Raw genomic sequence first — 13,453 nt, 5'->3', positions numbered from 1 at the left:
GGGAGACAGGAAGAACACTGCTCAGACTTTTAGCAGCAACACAATCTTGTTGGTCGGAATATCCTGAGGTTAAATGATAATAAAATATTGCACCAAAACAATAAAGAAAAAAAAATCACAGTTTAAATAGAATTACTGAAGAATGGGAATAATCACGTACAGCGTGCTGACTGCTGTCAGTAGACTGAAGTCTCTGGCAGGAATTAGGTTTGTCTTTTCTGTTTTTTTTTTAAATGGTACCCTCAAACTTTGTACCCTCTTTTGATTCTGCATTTAGTTTGAAACACCCTTTGGCATACACATATTGACTTTCATTGAATGCTGACCTTACAGATGTTTCCCTTGGCCCACCTGCTGATTTAGTGATAGGTGAGATGGGATCATGACTGCCAATTAGCAGAAACTCCACGGAAGGCTTATCATGCCTGGAGTTTTGTAAGGATTCTGATAACCCCACTAGAGGTAGGTTAAGAAAGGCTTTTGTTGTTTTGGTTTTTTCTTTTCGTATTTTTTTTCTGTGTAGTTATCAAGGCATCCTGAGGATGCAACCTTTTTTTTTTTTTTTCCCTTTCTTTTTCTACTATGATCCTAGGTAAGTAAGACACGGGGAAAATCATCAAACACACATCCTAACAGAGTACTTGAAGGGGGTAAAAGGTACAGCCTTCAACAAAACGTGTCCTCACACTGGAATCCATCTTTCCCCTCTGGACGGACAGGCCTTGCACAGAACTCTTTCCTGGCTTCATAACACTGTGCAGCCAGTTTACAAAATGAGACTGCATTGCTTCGTTAGGGCCCATAGATTCTCTCAAGGGCTTCAGTCCTACGGGACGTGGGGAGAAATCATGAAGACCCCGGCACGTTGAGGGGCCCTTCATATTTAGAGAGGGTCTTTTTCCTATTTGTGCCCACCTCTGTGCTGCTACCTTCTTCAAGATCAAGGCTCCCACCTAGTCCATAGTTCCTTAAAGCTTAGGGTAACTTCTGTTCCACCTGGAGAAACCTTTTTAAAGGTTTGCTCGTCTCATGTTCCCACTATCCACATAGATTCTGTTCTCCTGGGTCCAGCGCAGGCACCCTCCACTTACTCTCTCACCATCAGGACTTCCATTACATTCTGTGACTTGTCACATCTTCATTGGATCCTTTTAAGGGGACACATGACCCTGTCATAAATTTGTGCAACGCATTCTCGTCAGCCCACTGGAAAGTTCACGCATTCTTTAATTTCTATCACCTTCAACCTTGATGTTCACGTATGTTCTTATGCTAATCTTCTCTCCCTCTTTTCCATAAAGGCAGCGGGGGGGAAGAATCAACATTCTAATCTGATGATGAACACAGTGATTTCTGGAATTTTGTCAGAGAATGAAAGACACAGGCTGGGTCTCTTCTACATCAGTAGGATGTGGGTCAACCTGCAAAAACACACCGGACCGAGATGACTACTCCAGCACTCTACAAAGGATCTTAGTATCTATTTCTAATTATTGGTGGTTATAAGCCGACCTGCTCAAAGCCTGTTAATAATAAGTCCCAGTGGGCCACTTTAGTTCCCCGTATTCTATGGCCACATAAAACATTTTAAGCGCAATCCATCAAGGCAACCATTACAGAATGAGGTAATCGCATCAGGGCTAATCTATCATCACCGGAAATTTTTTTTTTTTTAATATGTATCCCCAACTAATTAGGAATCAGCAGCAGATACTACAAAGGACTATTTACAAACAGCAAGCAAAAAGTCTCATTGTGTCTTGCTTACCTCTGAGTAAAGAGGTGGAGGCTGAAAGCGGAATTCCTGTATGCAGGCAAACATAGGACAGCATGTTTCTCCCTCGCAGTCAGGGGGCTGAGGATAAGGAGGGACGTGTCGAGAGAATTCTTCCTCGGACACCACGTCTGCGTAATTTGGTGGCGCTAAAACACAAATGGGAGTTGGATGTCGGAAGTCCATGCAAAATCAAATACGTTAATGTCTTCTGAACTCTTACCAAAACCAGAAATGTAGCTAAATTAGAAATGTAGCTAAGACAATGCTTTTTTTTCTTCCCCCCTCTAAGGACTGAGTTTTCGTGCTCATTACAACAAAACATATGTAATCAATTCAGGTTTTGTGAAATCACTACGAACGTTTATTATGTTCTGTTTTGAGACGTGGATGTTACCGTGCAGATAAAACATATCTGCAACAGACGTGGTTGCAGAAAACACGTTGTACTCTACATTCACCTGGACCATTTTCCCTGTCTTACTGCTGATACAAAGGAATCAGGAAAAGACTTGATTCCTGGCTCTGCCATCTGCAGCTCTACGCCCTGGAGAAGCCACGCTCTGTGTGTCCCTTCCGGTAGCACGGAATTTTTAGTACTCGGAAGTGTCAGGGCCGCTGTAATGGCGGTAGTAATGGTCATCAGAGCACTTCCAGTCTGACCCCGCCTGCTCTTGGCCTACGTGTGAACTTCACGCTAAAAGCACCTCCGCCACCGTACCTTCTGGCTGCTCTGGGAGTGTCAGCGTCAGCCAGCTCATGTCCACGCTGAACTGGCTAGTGGTGCTGGAGTTCCGGCTGCCGAAACCGTTATATGGGATTGTGCCAATCACCAGGGGCAGCTCGAGCATCAGCTTTTTAGCACCAGGAATGTGAATATATACCTAATATGGCAAAAAAAAAAAAAAAAAAAAGAGAGAGAGAGAGAAGGGCACAAATGTAAGTTAAAGCTCACTGTAGATGGACCAACCTATGTTTTCACAGAAGCAAATCTGTCCGTTGGCTGCCACTGCTCCCAGTACCACCGTGAATCATCCTGACCAAATGTAATGAAGAATAAGTCAAACAAAGGGCGGGCAAAATACAGAGAACGCTCTGTGATGAGGGACCGCAGCCCTGACGCCCTTCACTGCACGTGAGCACGGCTTACACGTCATAGCTATGGAAAATGAAGCGTATGTTCTCAGCATAACCAGCCCCCTTAATGCACCTGAACTCTTTCATAGGACTTAATTAAATGCCATGGGGGGATAGTTTGTCATTAAAAGCAAAGGCCAGCCTTCATGACTCCAGTGTCGGGATGCTGACCTAAATGACATTCTGCCACGTACACGTTCATGGCAACATGGCACCAGTTACTGCTCCATTCTACATACTTTTCATTTTAAGAAAGAGCTCCGGAACACAGGGAAAAGGAGGCAAAAAAAAAGATAAAAACAGAGAGGGAGACAAACCATAAGAGACCCTTAAATACAGAGAACAAACTGAGGGCTGCTGGTGGGGTGTTCGGGGTGGGGGATGGGCTAACGGGGTGACGGGCACTGAGGAGGGCACTTGTTGGGATGAGCACTGGGCGTCGTATGTAAGTAATGAATCACTAAATTCTACTCTTGAAACTAACACTACACTGTATGTTAATTAACTTGGATTTAAATTAAAAAGTAAAAACTAAATAACCTTTAAAAAATATATGAAATAAAATCAGCTCTGCTTACAGCTAAGGAATAGTCTACTCTGATAATGCAGCAGTCCAGGATGGACGGAGTGACAGGCGGGATTTTGAGAGTCTTCCCGTGCCACGTGTCAGTGCCCCCAGAAGCAATATGGTTTCCTCGCACGTTGGCGACCATGTGCCGGACGCTCTTTGTCTTCCCGCTGGCCAAATACGTCTGGGTTTGGAAAATAGCAGCTTTGGGAACAATCAGGCGAGAGGAACAATTCTCTATCTCCGCATAGATGGGAATAGCTTCTCCTAAAAAGGAAGCAAAAACACCTTCAGAGACTTTTCAGGAAGTTCTTACCATGGTGAACTAGAGCCATTAACCACCTAAAGCTGAAATGCCACAGTGTTACTGTAACAAACTGAGATCTCTGAAGGAAAGCTTGAATTGTAAATCTGCATCAGAGGATCCAGGAGTCCTGGTGGCTCAGGGTAGATACCGCTTTCTAATTATCGCATTATTTGCTTTTCTAATGTAGCAATATTAGGCTGCCAGTTCTAAAGATATGTAAATGGCCAGTGTCTATGAAAATTAAGATATACCAAGAAATGGGCCAACAGTGTATAAAGTACAAAAGATCACAAACAAACTCACTAGTGCCTATTGAAATCTGCCTAACAGGAGAACAAAGACTTTGTTTTTAAGGAACTAATGTTAAGGCACAAATAAGACAGTGGATGGAGCAGCAAATTTTACACCCACCATCACACCATTCTGTACCACCTTCGCTTCCAGGTGGCCGAGCCCTGCAGTGGGAGCCAGAGCCACCAGACGGAAGCGGACCCTTCACAAATGGTTGTGCCACTGGCAATCTGACTGTTCAGACTGTCCTTGTCTGTCTAGCCCCCCTATATCGGGATTCATGTTCCCGGAGTTTCCTACAACAGTGCTCTTCTGAGCCACACCGCCCTGGAAACTCTTTAGCAACACCAAGTAAAATGCTGGCATTTTCCCATGCTTCTAATTTTAGACCTTGCCACTCAAGCAAAAGCACTGAAGTAGAAAATGCCAGGAGTTTCACTGGAATCTAGTCATCCACTCAAAAATACTTAAATATCAATTATTTATATGAAAAACAGACAACTGTATTGTTCATGTTTTAAAACAGCATATACTTCATAAGTTACAAAACACACTATTTAAAATCACTTGCAATTAGCTAATAAGATGAATGATTTTTCCCTGTGGACTTTCAAACCCTCTGCTTACCATTACAGTATCCCTTCCTTTCAATTTTGGCACTCAGCGAGATGGGACCAGAAGTGAAAAACCAACAGCCGACCATTTTCTCTTGGGTTTTCAATACAGGGGTCTTGAAAATTGCAAATAATAACATGACTTTAATTAAACCAGCAGAAAATTCACAGAACTTAAAATCATGTCATTCTTTATTAAATAATTGTAAAGAAAGGTCTTCTAAAACACACACCAATACTTTTATCCTCATGTGACAGACTAGGCAAAATACTTACTAAAACACAAAGCATTAAGAAAAATCATTCTCTTTTTAGGAGGACTCAGGTGAATTCTCAGACTCAAAATAGGTGACACCATCCTGGTTTACCCTGTGAGTCATTATGTTTCTGGGAAATGATCTAACATCCCTTAGAGTAGTAATCAAAAACAGTCTTCACTACTAACATGACAAAGATACTTGTACTTTCCTTTTTAAAAATTTTTAATGTTTACTTTTGAGAGAGGGAGAGACAGTGTGCGAGTGGGGCAGGGGCAGTGAGAGGGAGACACAGAATCTGAAGCAGGCTCCAGGCTCTGAGCTGTCAGCACAGAGCCTGTCATGGGGCTCAAACTCATGAACCATGAGATCATGTCCTGAGCCAAAGTCGGATTCTCAATTGGCCGAACCACCCAGGCGCCCCGATACTCTTTCTTTTAGAAACGTTGCATGTATACTAGGGGAAAGGAGAAATGGTATAAAAATCAATGATCAGAATGTTGTATTTGTTTTGGCATCGAAAATGCAGAACAAGCAAACAGCCTTTCTCCTGAATTCAGAAATGCATTAGTAGGTGGAAATTTCAAGTGCCCTTAACTTTGAACGTTTTTGGGTTTAGTGTGATGGCAGCAAAGTAAATGCACTGTCCTGGATGTGCAAGGTTACTAGACATACCGGCCTGCTCTCTATTCTACGGCATCAACAGAAATGACCCAAGATTTAAGATGCTCGGTTTGAAAGACGCACTAACCAAAAGCTCACTGTAAAACCCAAAGCTGTAATATTTTTTACTTATAAAAAGAATATCGACGGATTACTAGTTTCTCTTCTTTGGCAAAAAAATAAAATCTCTTTACATCATTTGCCACCACAGTCCCATGAATAGTTTAGAAGTACTAACTTTCCAATTCCAAATAATTTTTAAAAATACAAGACAGTATTATCGATTTGCAAAAACAAAACAAAACAAAACAAAACAGGCGATCAGTGGATGGATGGTAAATTACAGCTGTAATGAGTTATCCCAGGTCAGCTGGATAGGATTGTTCTATGACTTTGGCCACAAGGGGCCAAGCAACCAGGGCACAACCATTATATTTTCACATTCTACAAGTGTACAAACAGGAAAGTCTATTCTATTTTCATATGAAAATAGAGTAAAACACCTTTTCAACTCCTGGGTTTTTTTTTTCCCCCCTTTCAAAACACTGGCCAGAAAAAGAAATCCCCAATATTAATCATACATGTTTGGAACATCAGTATCATGATGGGAAGTTTAAATTATCCCAGTATTTTCTAGGAAGTATAAAAAAAATCATTCATTCATATTTAAATGAAGACCACTAGGTCCTCATAGCTATCATGCAAGTACAAGGTATAATTTTATATTATTTTGATAATATGGGTTTAGATAAAAGAATCTAGCTCATTAGCTCCCATCTTGCCTAGTCTGTTGTTACTTATGGCCTAATCTTTCTTATCAGCCTACAGTATTTCTGGTGATTATTAGAAGTTCAATGCTTTAATGTGGCCAAATCTGTCATAAGGAAATGATAAGTGAAAGGCTCCCCACAGCAGCTGCGTGCACTTACTTAATGGTAGAAAATGGCATGCAAAATGGAAGGATACATAGCATAATGGCCTGAGCTTCAATAACAGGCTGAGCATGATTAATACTCTTCCATAATTACTGTTCCTCAACCTGCTATTATTGAAGAGTTTAGAATACCACAGCCCTGTGAATGTGGCCGCTCTGGTAAAAGTAACCACTCTCTGTGTGTGCATTATTATTATTAAGCCTTATTAATGCATTTCAAGCCTGTATAACTTTTTGGCAGAAGAAGCCCCGAACAACGGAGACATAATCAATAGTATTAACACACACAAATTGTAATTTGCCCGGCCTGGAATCACACATTTATAGTGAATGCCCGTGGGTTACAAGATCGTATCAGAAAGGGACAGGACAGAAGACCACTAAACTGGCTTCACGTACATAGTGCAACTTGAAAGGAAGGAGGAACAGAAGAAGGAAGGACTTACTAATAATGCTGGTGTGTTGACATCGATGTGACTAATAACCTGGAGTTCCCGCTTCACGCTCTGATCAGGTACCTTGGGTCGTTCCAAAACGGCTCTCACGCAGTACTGAATACTTCCATATTTCCCGCTGAATGAGGTCACTAAAGGTCTGAAACAAACCAAAGTAGAAGTTCACCTTTTGGTTAGACACAACTGGAAAAAACCCTGAAAATGTTGATTTTGGCTTAAAAAAAGAAAAAAGAAAAGGGTGTGAACAGGGTAAGTCTATCCAGGGGCCATGCACGATAGACGGATGTAGCGGAGTGTCAGAAGGTGCTGGGTGGGCACCCACATGTCTGGAGGGGCAGGTTGCAGGGAAAGAGAATCACGGAGATAATAGGGTTTCACTTACTCAGATGGAAGCTGAAACCTAAATGGAAATTCATGTTTTCCAGGCTGCAATAAGATGATGCCTTCGCCTAAAAAAGAAAATACATTTGAACTAAGATTAGTATTAGATCAAGAATTTTCACAACATAAATCGTGTTTTTTTTAAAGGAGGTTTTCCTGGCTGTAACGTTCAGTGTACTCCATAAAGTACATTAAACTGAGATTTAGAAAATTGAAATTTGAATCAGTCTACTAATTTTAACCAATTTCAATGTATGTATATGTGTGTGTGTATGAGTGTGTGTGTATATATATATATATATATATATATATATATATATGTCTTCTATCTTTCAAGAGAGCAATCACACAAGTAACCACCATAAAGTGTCAGAGCCCAGAGTTCCCATATACATATATATGTGAACACATGGGCATGCATGTACGTGTATACATATACATACACACGTTTACCCTACTCATAAAGTAGCACAAGTATACTACCATAATATTAGTACTAACATACACCAATACTATGATGCTAACATTATAGTATACCATTAAGCTAACATGAGATAGCAGTATTAAATTGGATTTAAAAATGATTTAGCAAAAAATACATCTATTTATTTTGGACATGCCATAAAAATCAGATTCTGTATCCCTTGGGCAAAAACGGAAAAAGAAGGTGAAAAATTTCCTTGGAAAATTATGAATATTGAGTATACGAAGCAGCCAAACCAACAGGACAACTTATTAGGTAAGAGCCCTGCATTCACACGTAAGCTCTGCTGATTAGCAGGCGGCTAGTTTAAGTTCACGGGCTCGGCCAAGCACCAGTATGCCTCCTTTCTCCTGCTCTGGGCCCGGGTCGGCCAGCTCCACCGAACCTCACACAGAGGCCTTTCCCTGCTTGTCAGAAGGCCAAGTCGCAGGATGGATGGACCCTGCGAGGCCAGAGGCTCTGCTGGAGCTCCGCTGAACACACAGTCTGCGTCTCTCGCGTCCAAAGCCAACTCCGGGGCTGTCATGTGGTCAGACAGCTCTGCAGAGATCTTTATAAACTTTCCCTTCCTTTTATGCTCATCCGTTCAAATTGAGGACTAAATTCCCTCATCAAGAGTGGCCTGATTAAGACAAAGAAAGGGATGAGAGGAGAACTCTCTCTGAGATTTGCCTGTCAGCTGATACTCAAAACAGAGATTTCTACTGTATCCATTTATTTAAAAAAAGAATTGAAGGGCTAGTGAAATGGATTTTTCCCCCACTTACTTACTAAAAACAATCCAGTTAACATTTCAACCTGGTCTTTTTAGAAAGCAGGAATGCATTATTGGCCCATTTAGTCTTCTGAATCTGTCCCGTTTTCAGTGTGAAATGTATGAGGGGCAAAATAAGTATAGTATTTTCCACGGAAAGTCATTCACATAGACATACTACACAGAGTGGGTGACTTGGAGGCAGAGTGAACGAGTGACAGGAACGTGAGTCTATGTTAAAACAGCAGTGACTGAGATAGTCCCCAAGGCTCAGGTGTGCCCAGAGACACAGCAGTGCTCCAGCACCAGATGCTAGGGAGGCCTCTCCAATTCACTGCTATCGAATAATAAAAGACTCAAGACAATCCCAGTGCTCGGGACAGAGGTAGACTACAGTCCAGGTGCATCAGCATTACATTACTGGATATGATGATTCCAGTACTTTGCAATGTTTACAAATGTAGATTTCATGAGTTCAAAATGTATGGTGCTTAGATGTCAGGAGCTATGGACACACAGAAGAGTAACAGCACTGTCACACAGACCAGGGGAGGAAAGGAGGCCACAGACACACGCACCCAAGTAGTGACCACACACTGGCGGAACCTGGAGAGGGATGATGCCTGCCCCGGACCTGAGGGTTGGCGCGGACACGAGCAGGACAGGGTTTTAGATGAAGGAACAGCAGGAGGCAGAGCACAATGGGCATGTGTGGAGAAGAGGGTTACCCTGGATATTCAAAAAGGTTAAGAGATAAAGTTCTCTCATCACAGACAAAACAAATCCACACAGGAACTTTAACATTTAAAATGAAGACTCTCAATCACCTCCATGCATAAATAGGAACAAAAATCGAGAGGGCTGATAAACATAGGTATTAGTATTTGGAATCAAATCTTAGTTTTCTTCCTTCCTTCCCCCCCCCCCCTCTCATTAAAGCGGTTTACAAGCTGAATCATGTGCCCATTTATGCTTCAGTTCCCTTAGCCCATTACACCTGCCTCATGCAGTAAAGACTACAATTTCACAGAGAGGTGTTCCCTTCACCAATGGTCTTACAGCCCAACCAGCCTCCTAATTCAGGGTTCCCAGGAGCCATGGGAGCTCGAGTATCACCACAGAGTCAGAAGGTTCAGGAAGGATGAGGGACTCCCACATGGACATACTGCTGGTGGGTGACCAACTGAAACCACCTCCCTGGTCTGTCTGGTCTTTCTACCACAATTCCTCAATTAAAAAAAAAGATAAGAGTATCGATCACAATGGCAGTTAGATCAGTTAGATTTAGCAATGCCAAACAATTATCTGAAAATAGATCTCACAGACACATTTCTCCCCAATCCAGAGTTCTAAAAAAATCTCTTCAGGTGATTGGAATTCACCTAGGTTTTGGAATTGAATGACCCTGAGAATCTATGACTCTGTAACGTTGCTAACCACTTCCAAGCTACAGATGTTGGGATTTTTGTTTTTGTTTTTTTTCTTTTTCTCAATGAGATCACCTTAAAGAGACTATGATTTTAGGGGTGCCTGCCTGGCTCGGTTGGTGGGGCAACTGACACTTGATCTCAGGGTTGTGAGTTCAAGCCTCACATTGGGCATGGAGCCTACTAATAAAACCAACAAAACAGATTATTTTTATTTTTTTTAATTTTAAAATATTTATTTCTTTTTGAGAGGGAGAGAGAGAAAGAGAGAAAATGAGTGGGGGAGGGACAGAGAGAAAGAGAGGGGGGAACAGAGGATCTCAAGTGGGCTCTGTGTGTGGGGCTTGAATTCAGGAACTGTGAGATCATGACCTGAGAAGAAGTTGGACACTTGACAGACTGAGCCACCCAGGCACCCAACAGATTATGATTTTTAAACAAAACTTACTTTTTGCCAATATTTGTTATGCTACCTTTCGAAAGAAGTGAAAAATGTTTCAGGTTGTCTAGGCTTAGACATTCTATTCCACCAGAATGAAAAAGCAAGATCTAACTCGTGACTCAAAACACTGTTAGACCAGATTTCACCAAAGCAATTCTTGGTGCTATTTCCAGGTCCAAGTGCTATTAATGTTATTATCCATTTACTCAGTAGTTATGGGCCAAAGATACAGAGGGTCCAAAGTCCTGGGCAAAAACCACTTTACTTCTCTCTTCATGACCCTTGCCTCTAGTCAGCCATCTTGAAAATCTGTACTGTCTCTGACCACTGGGGGAGGCGTGTGTGGGCAGAGCCTGGAAACCATACTGAGAGGGTCACCAACACAATGCACTTGCAAATCCAAAAGAAGCCTTTGGTTCCAAATATATTTTTTCCTCACTAAAATACTTGGGGTCACTGGGTTCTCATATGCTTTGAGGATTTAACTGAGAACAGTCTACTTCTCCATAGGAGGACAAGGCAAACTGCACATACTACTGACTTTGTAGAAGACACCGCAAGGGTCAAAACAGTGATGTACTGCACTTGACTCTTCAAGGGAGGAGAGTTTATACCATCCGCTATGTATAAGCTGAAGCTGATAAAAGCATAAAAGTGAAATAGTGTAAAGTAGCTTCCACCAACTGCATGAAGACCAAGGTTCACTGTTGCTAGTAGTTTCATGATTAAGAAAAGCAACTTTTGCATATTTATTATAATTATATAAACTCTGACATTTATATATACTATATAGATAGATGGAACAGATAGGTAGCGGGTTCCCGCTTCTGGAAAAAACTAGATATTAACTGGACTTCACAAGAGTGGACAAGAAAGGTAATTCTTCCTCCAGAAGCTCTTACAANGTGGGGGCTGGGGGGGGGGCAGGGATGTTGCAAAGAAAACAAAAAGAAGCAAAGAATAAAAGACAAAGAATATAGGGAGGAGAACTCTTAAGTTACCCTGCTCCCAGACGAGGGAAACTAAGTATGATGCTCAGGAAACACTTCCTCTGAATCCTACAGCTCGAGAACTACTTCCCTCTTCCCAAGACAGGTTTTGCTAATTCATCATGAACCGAGAACGAGCGTCTCCGTCCAGAACGGGAAGAAGGGGACGCCCAGAAAACAGTGGGCACCCCAGCATGGCCCCTCAAAGACGGATTCCGCCCCCCATTCCTCAGGCCAGGAGGGGCAGGACCTAGATCCCCAGAACCTCGATTTCTGACTGCTCATCACCGGTTTCCATGGCAACGGTTCACTCCGGGGACGGTCCTGGAAGGTCCCAGGACGCTGGGCGCCGGTCAGGCCCAGGCGAGCCGAAGGCGAGGCGCCAGGTAGAGGTGCGCACCCCCCACGCGAGATCGCCCCGGTGCTTTGAAGTGGGGGACACGGGCATTGTNCCCAGCCGCGGATCCCACTCCCGCCCCATGGCTGGTGGGCTTCCGCCGGCGCGCGCCCCCCTGGTTCCTGGCAGCCCCTCTGAGGAGCCTCCCGTGGCCCGGCGGGGACTCCGGGGTCGTTGCCCTCGCTCACCGGCCGGGGGCTCGNCCGCTCGAATAGCAGCCTTTGCGCTCATCCTCGAACACCAGACCCAGGCTCTTCACGCGGCCCTCGGAGCCCAGGGCTGCCGCGGACCCTGCCTCGCCTCCCATCCCGCCGGGCGATGCGGCCGCGCCAGGGAGGTCGGCAGCTGTCCGAAGCCGGCGTGGCGAGCAGAGCGGCGCCGCTGTCACGGGCGCCCGCCGCACGCCTAGGGCCCCGCGGCCGCTTTGCGGTACCCGGTGGAGCCCTAGCGCGCCGTGGGGCCTGTCGCTTTAACAAACCCAGGTGGGACTGGTAAGGGGCTGGGACAGCCCACCCCCGGCGCGCGCCCATAGGCCGACTGTGAGCCCCGCCTGGTGCCGATTGGTTGTAAACGGCTACCGAGTCATTTCATAGGCTCTCCCACGCACCGGATGGCGCAGGTAGGCCGTGCGTGATCAAGCAGTGGTGACCAATCGGGATACGCAGGCGTACACGTGCACAGGCCGCTTATTGGCTGGAGCAGGGCACAGTCCTGGGGCACTGACCAATAGTAAGGCGGTGCGCCCATGTGGACAGATAGTGGGAAACAATATTTGTTAGGGTGGGGGCGGAACCGGGAATCTCCGGCTTGCGGAGAGTCAGCCGTTCCCATGGTTACGAACGGGGGCGGGGTTTCTGGCTGTGTAGGGAGTGTTTGCAGAAGTCTCAGGGTTCGTTCTAGGATATGAAGTTTCGGCCGCAACTGCCTTGTATTTATGATTTAATCAGGATTTAATACTCGTTGGGGGAAATATATGCCCTGGAAAATGTAACTCAACGATAACTTTCTTGTGACCTTTGGGGGGCGGCTGCCTGGAAGCTTTAATGGGTAACTTGGCAACTACTAACCTCCAGGTTTTCGACCCCCGCCTCTCCTGGGTTTCGGAATTCACAGACTGAGAAAAAACCTAGACTGGAAGAATGAAGGCTGTAGAACGATGGCTGTGATTCTCAACCTCGTACAAACCCTAAGGAGTTGTTCTGGGCTCACGACCTTTCCAAGCTGGGAATAGCCAAAACAGTGATTCTTCCTGCTATAAGTAAGAGTATGAATCAGGTTGTTTCTAAACAATATATGCTACCCAAGTTTCTGCTCCACCCGAAAGGATTTCGTGACCTCCGTGTCATAGTCCAGAAAATTTCCAGTTGCTTTGATGACTTGTTCTCCACACCTACGGCTCCTTTCGCCTGTCCTCGTTTCATTTTGTTCTTACTCAATTCCTTCTCTATTCTCTCTCTCTCTCTGTCTCGTCTCTCTGTCTCTCCTTCTCTCTCTTTTTACCATCTAGCATAGCTGACGCTATCTGGCCATTTACTAACCCATTTAAGTTCTTCCCTTATTAAATTTCCAAGTTTGTGAG

At 44.1% G+C, this 13,453-nt stretch overlaps 1 protein-coding gene across 1 annotated transcript; it reads right to left on the bottom strand.

Moving 5' to 3' along the window:
• Positions 1-201: 201 nt before the first annotated feature.
• ARRDC4 (arrestin domain containing 4) lies at positions 202-11,887 on the bottom strand. The gene is made up of 8 exons (XM_077762367.1): positions 11,766-11,887; positions 7,383-7,449; positions 6,992-7,139; positions 4,705-4,807; positions 3,490-3,746; positions 2,496-2,658; positions 1,769-1,923; positions 202-1,421 (listed from the first exon to the last, which is right to left on the bottom strand). Exons 1-8 carry the CDS (start codon positions 11,773-11,775, stop codon positions 1,365-1,367), a joined length of 960 nt encoding a protein of 319 aa, XP_077618493.1. The 5' UTR covers positions 11,776-11,887; the 3' UTR covers positions 202-1,364.
• Between the last annotated feature and the right edge of the window lie 1,566 nt (positions 11,888-13,453).

The sequence above is a fragment of the Crocuta crocuta genome, unplaced genomic scaffold, assembly GCF_008692635.1.
Source record: "Crocuta crocuta isolate KB4526 unplaced genomic scaffold, BGI_CrCroc_1.0 scaffold93, whole genome shotgun sequence".
Classification (NCBI taxonomy): Eukaryota; Metazoa; Chordata; class Mammalia; order Carnivora; family Hyaenidae; genus Crocuta; species Crocuta crocuta.
This window is presented reverse-complemented; position numbering and strand designations above follow the sequence as displayed.

Bases quoted from the DNA above. Each gene is read 5' to 3' on its own strand.
- ARRDC4 (XM_077762367.1), bottom strand. The intron at 4,808-6,991 runs GTAAGTCCTTCC...GCAATTTTCAAG, and splicing joins TCAACACACCAGCATTATTA to ACCCCTGTATTGAAAACCCA. The intron at 1,924-2,495 runs GTACGGTGGCGG...TTTGTGTTTTAG, and splicing joins ACTCCCAGAGCAGCCAGAAG to CGCCACCAAATTACGCAGAC.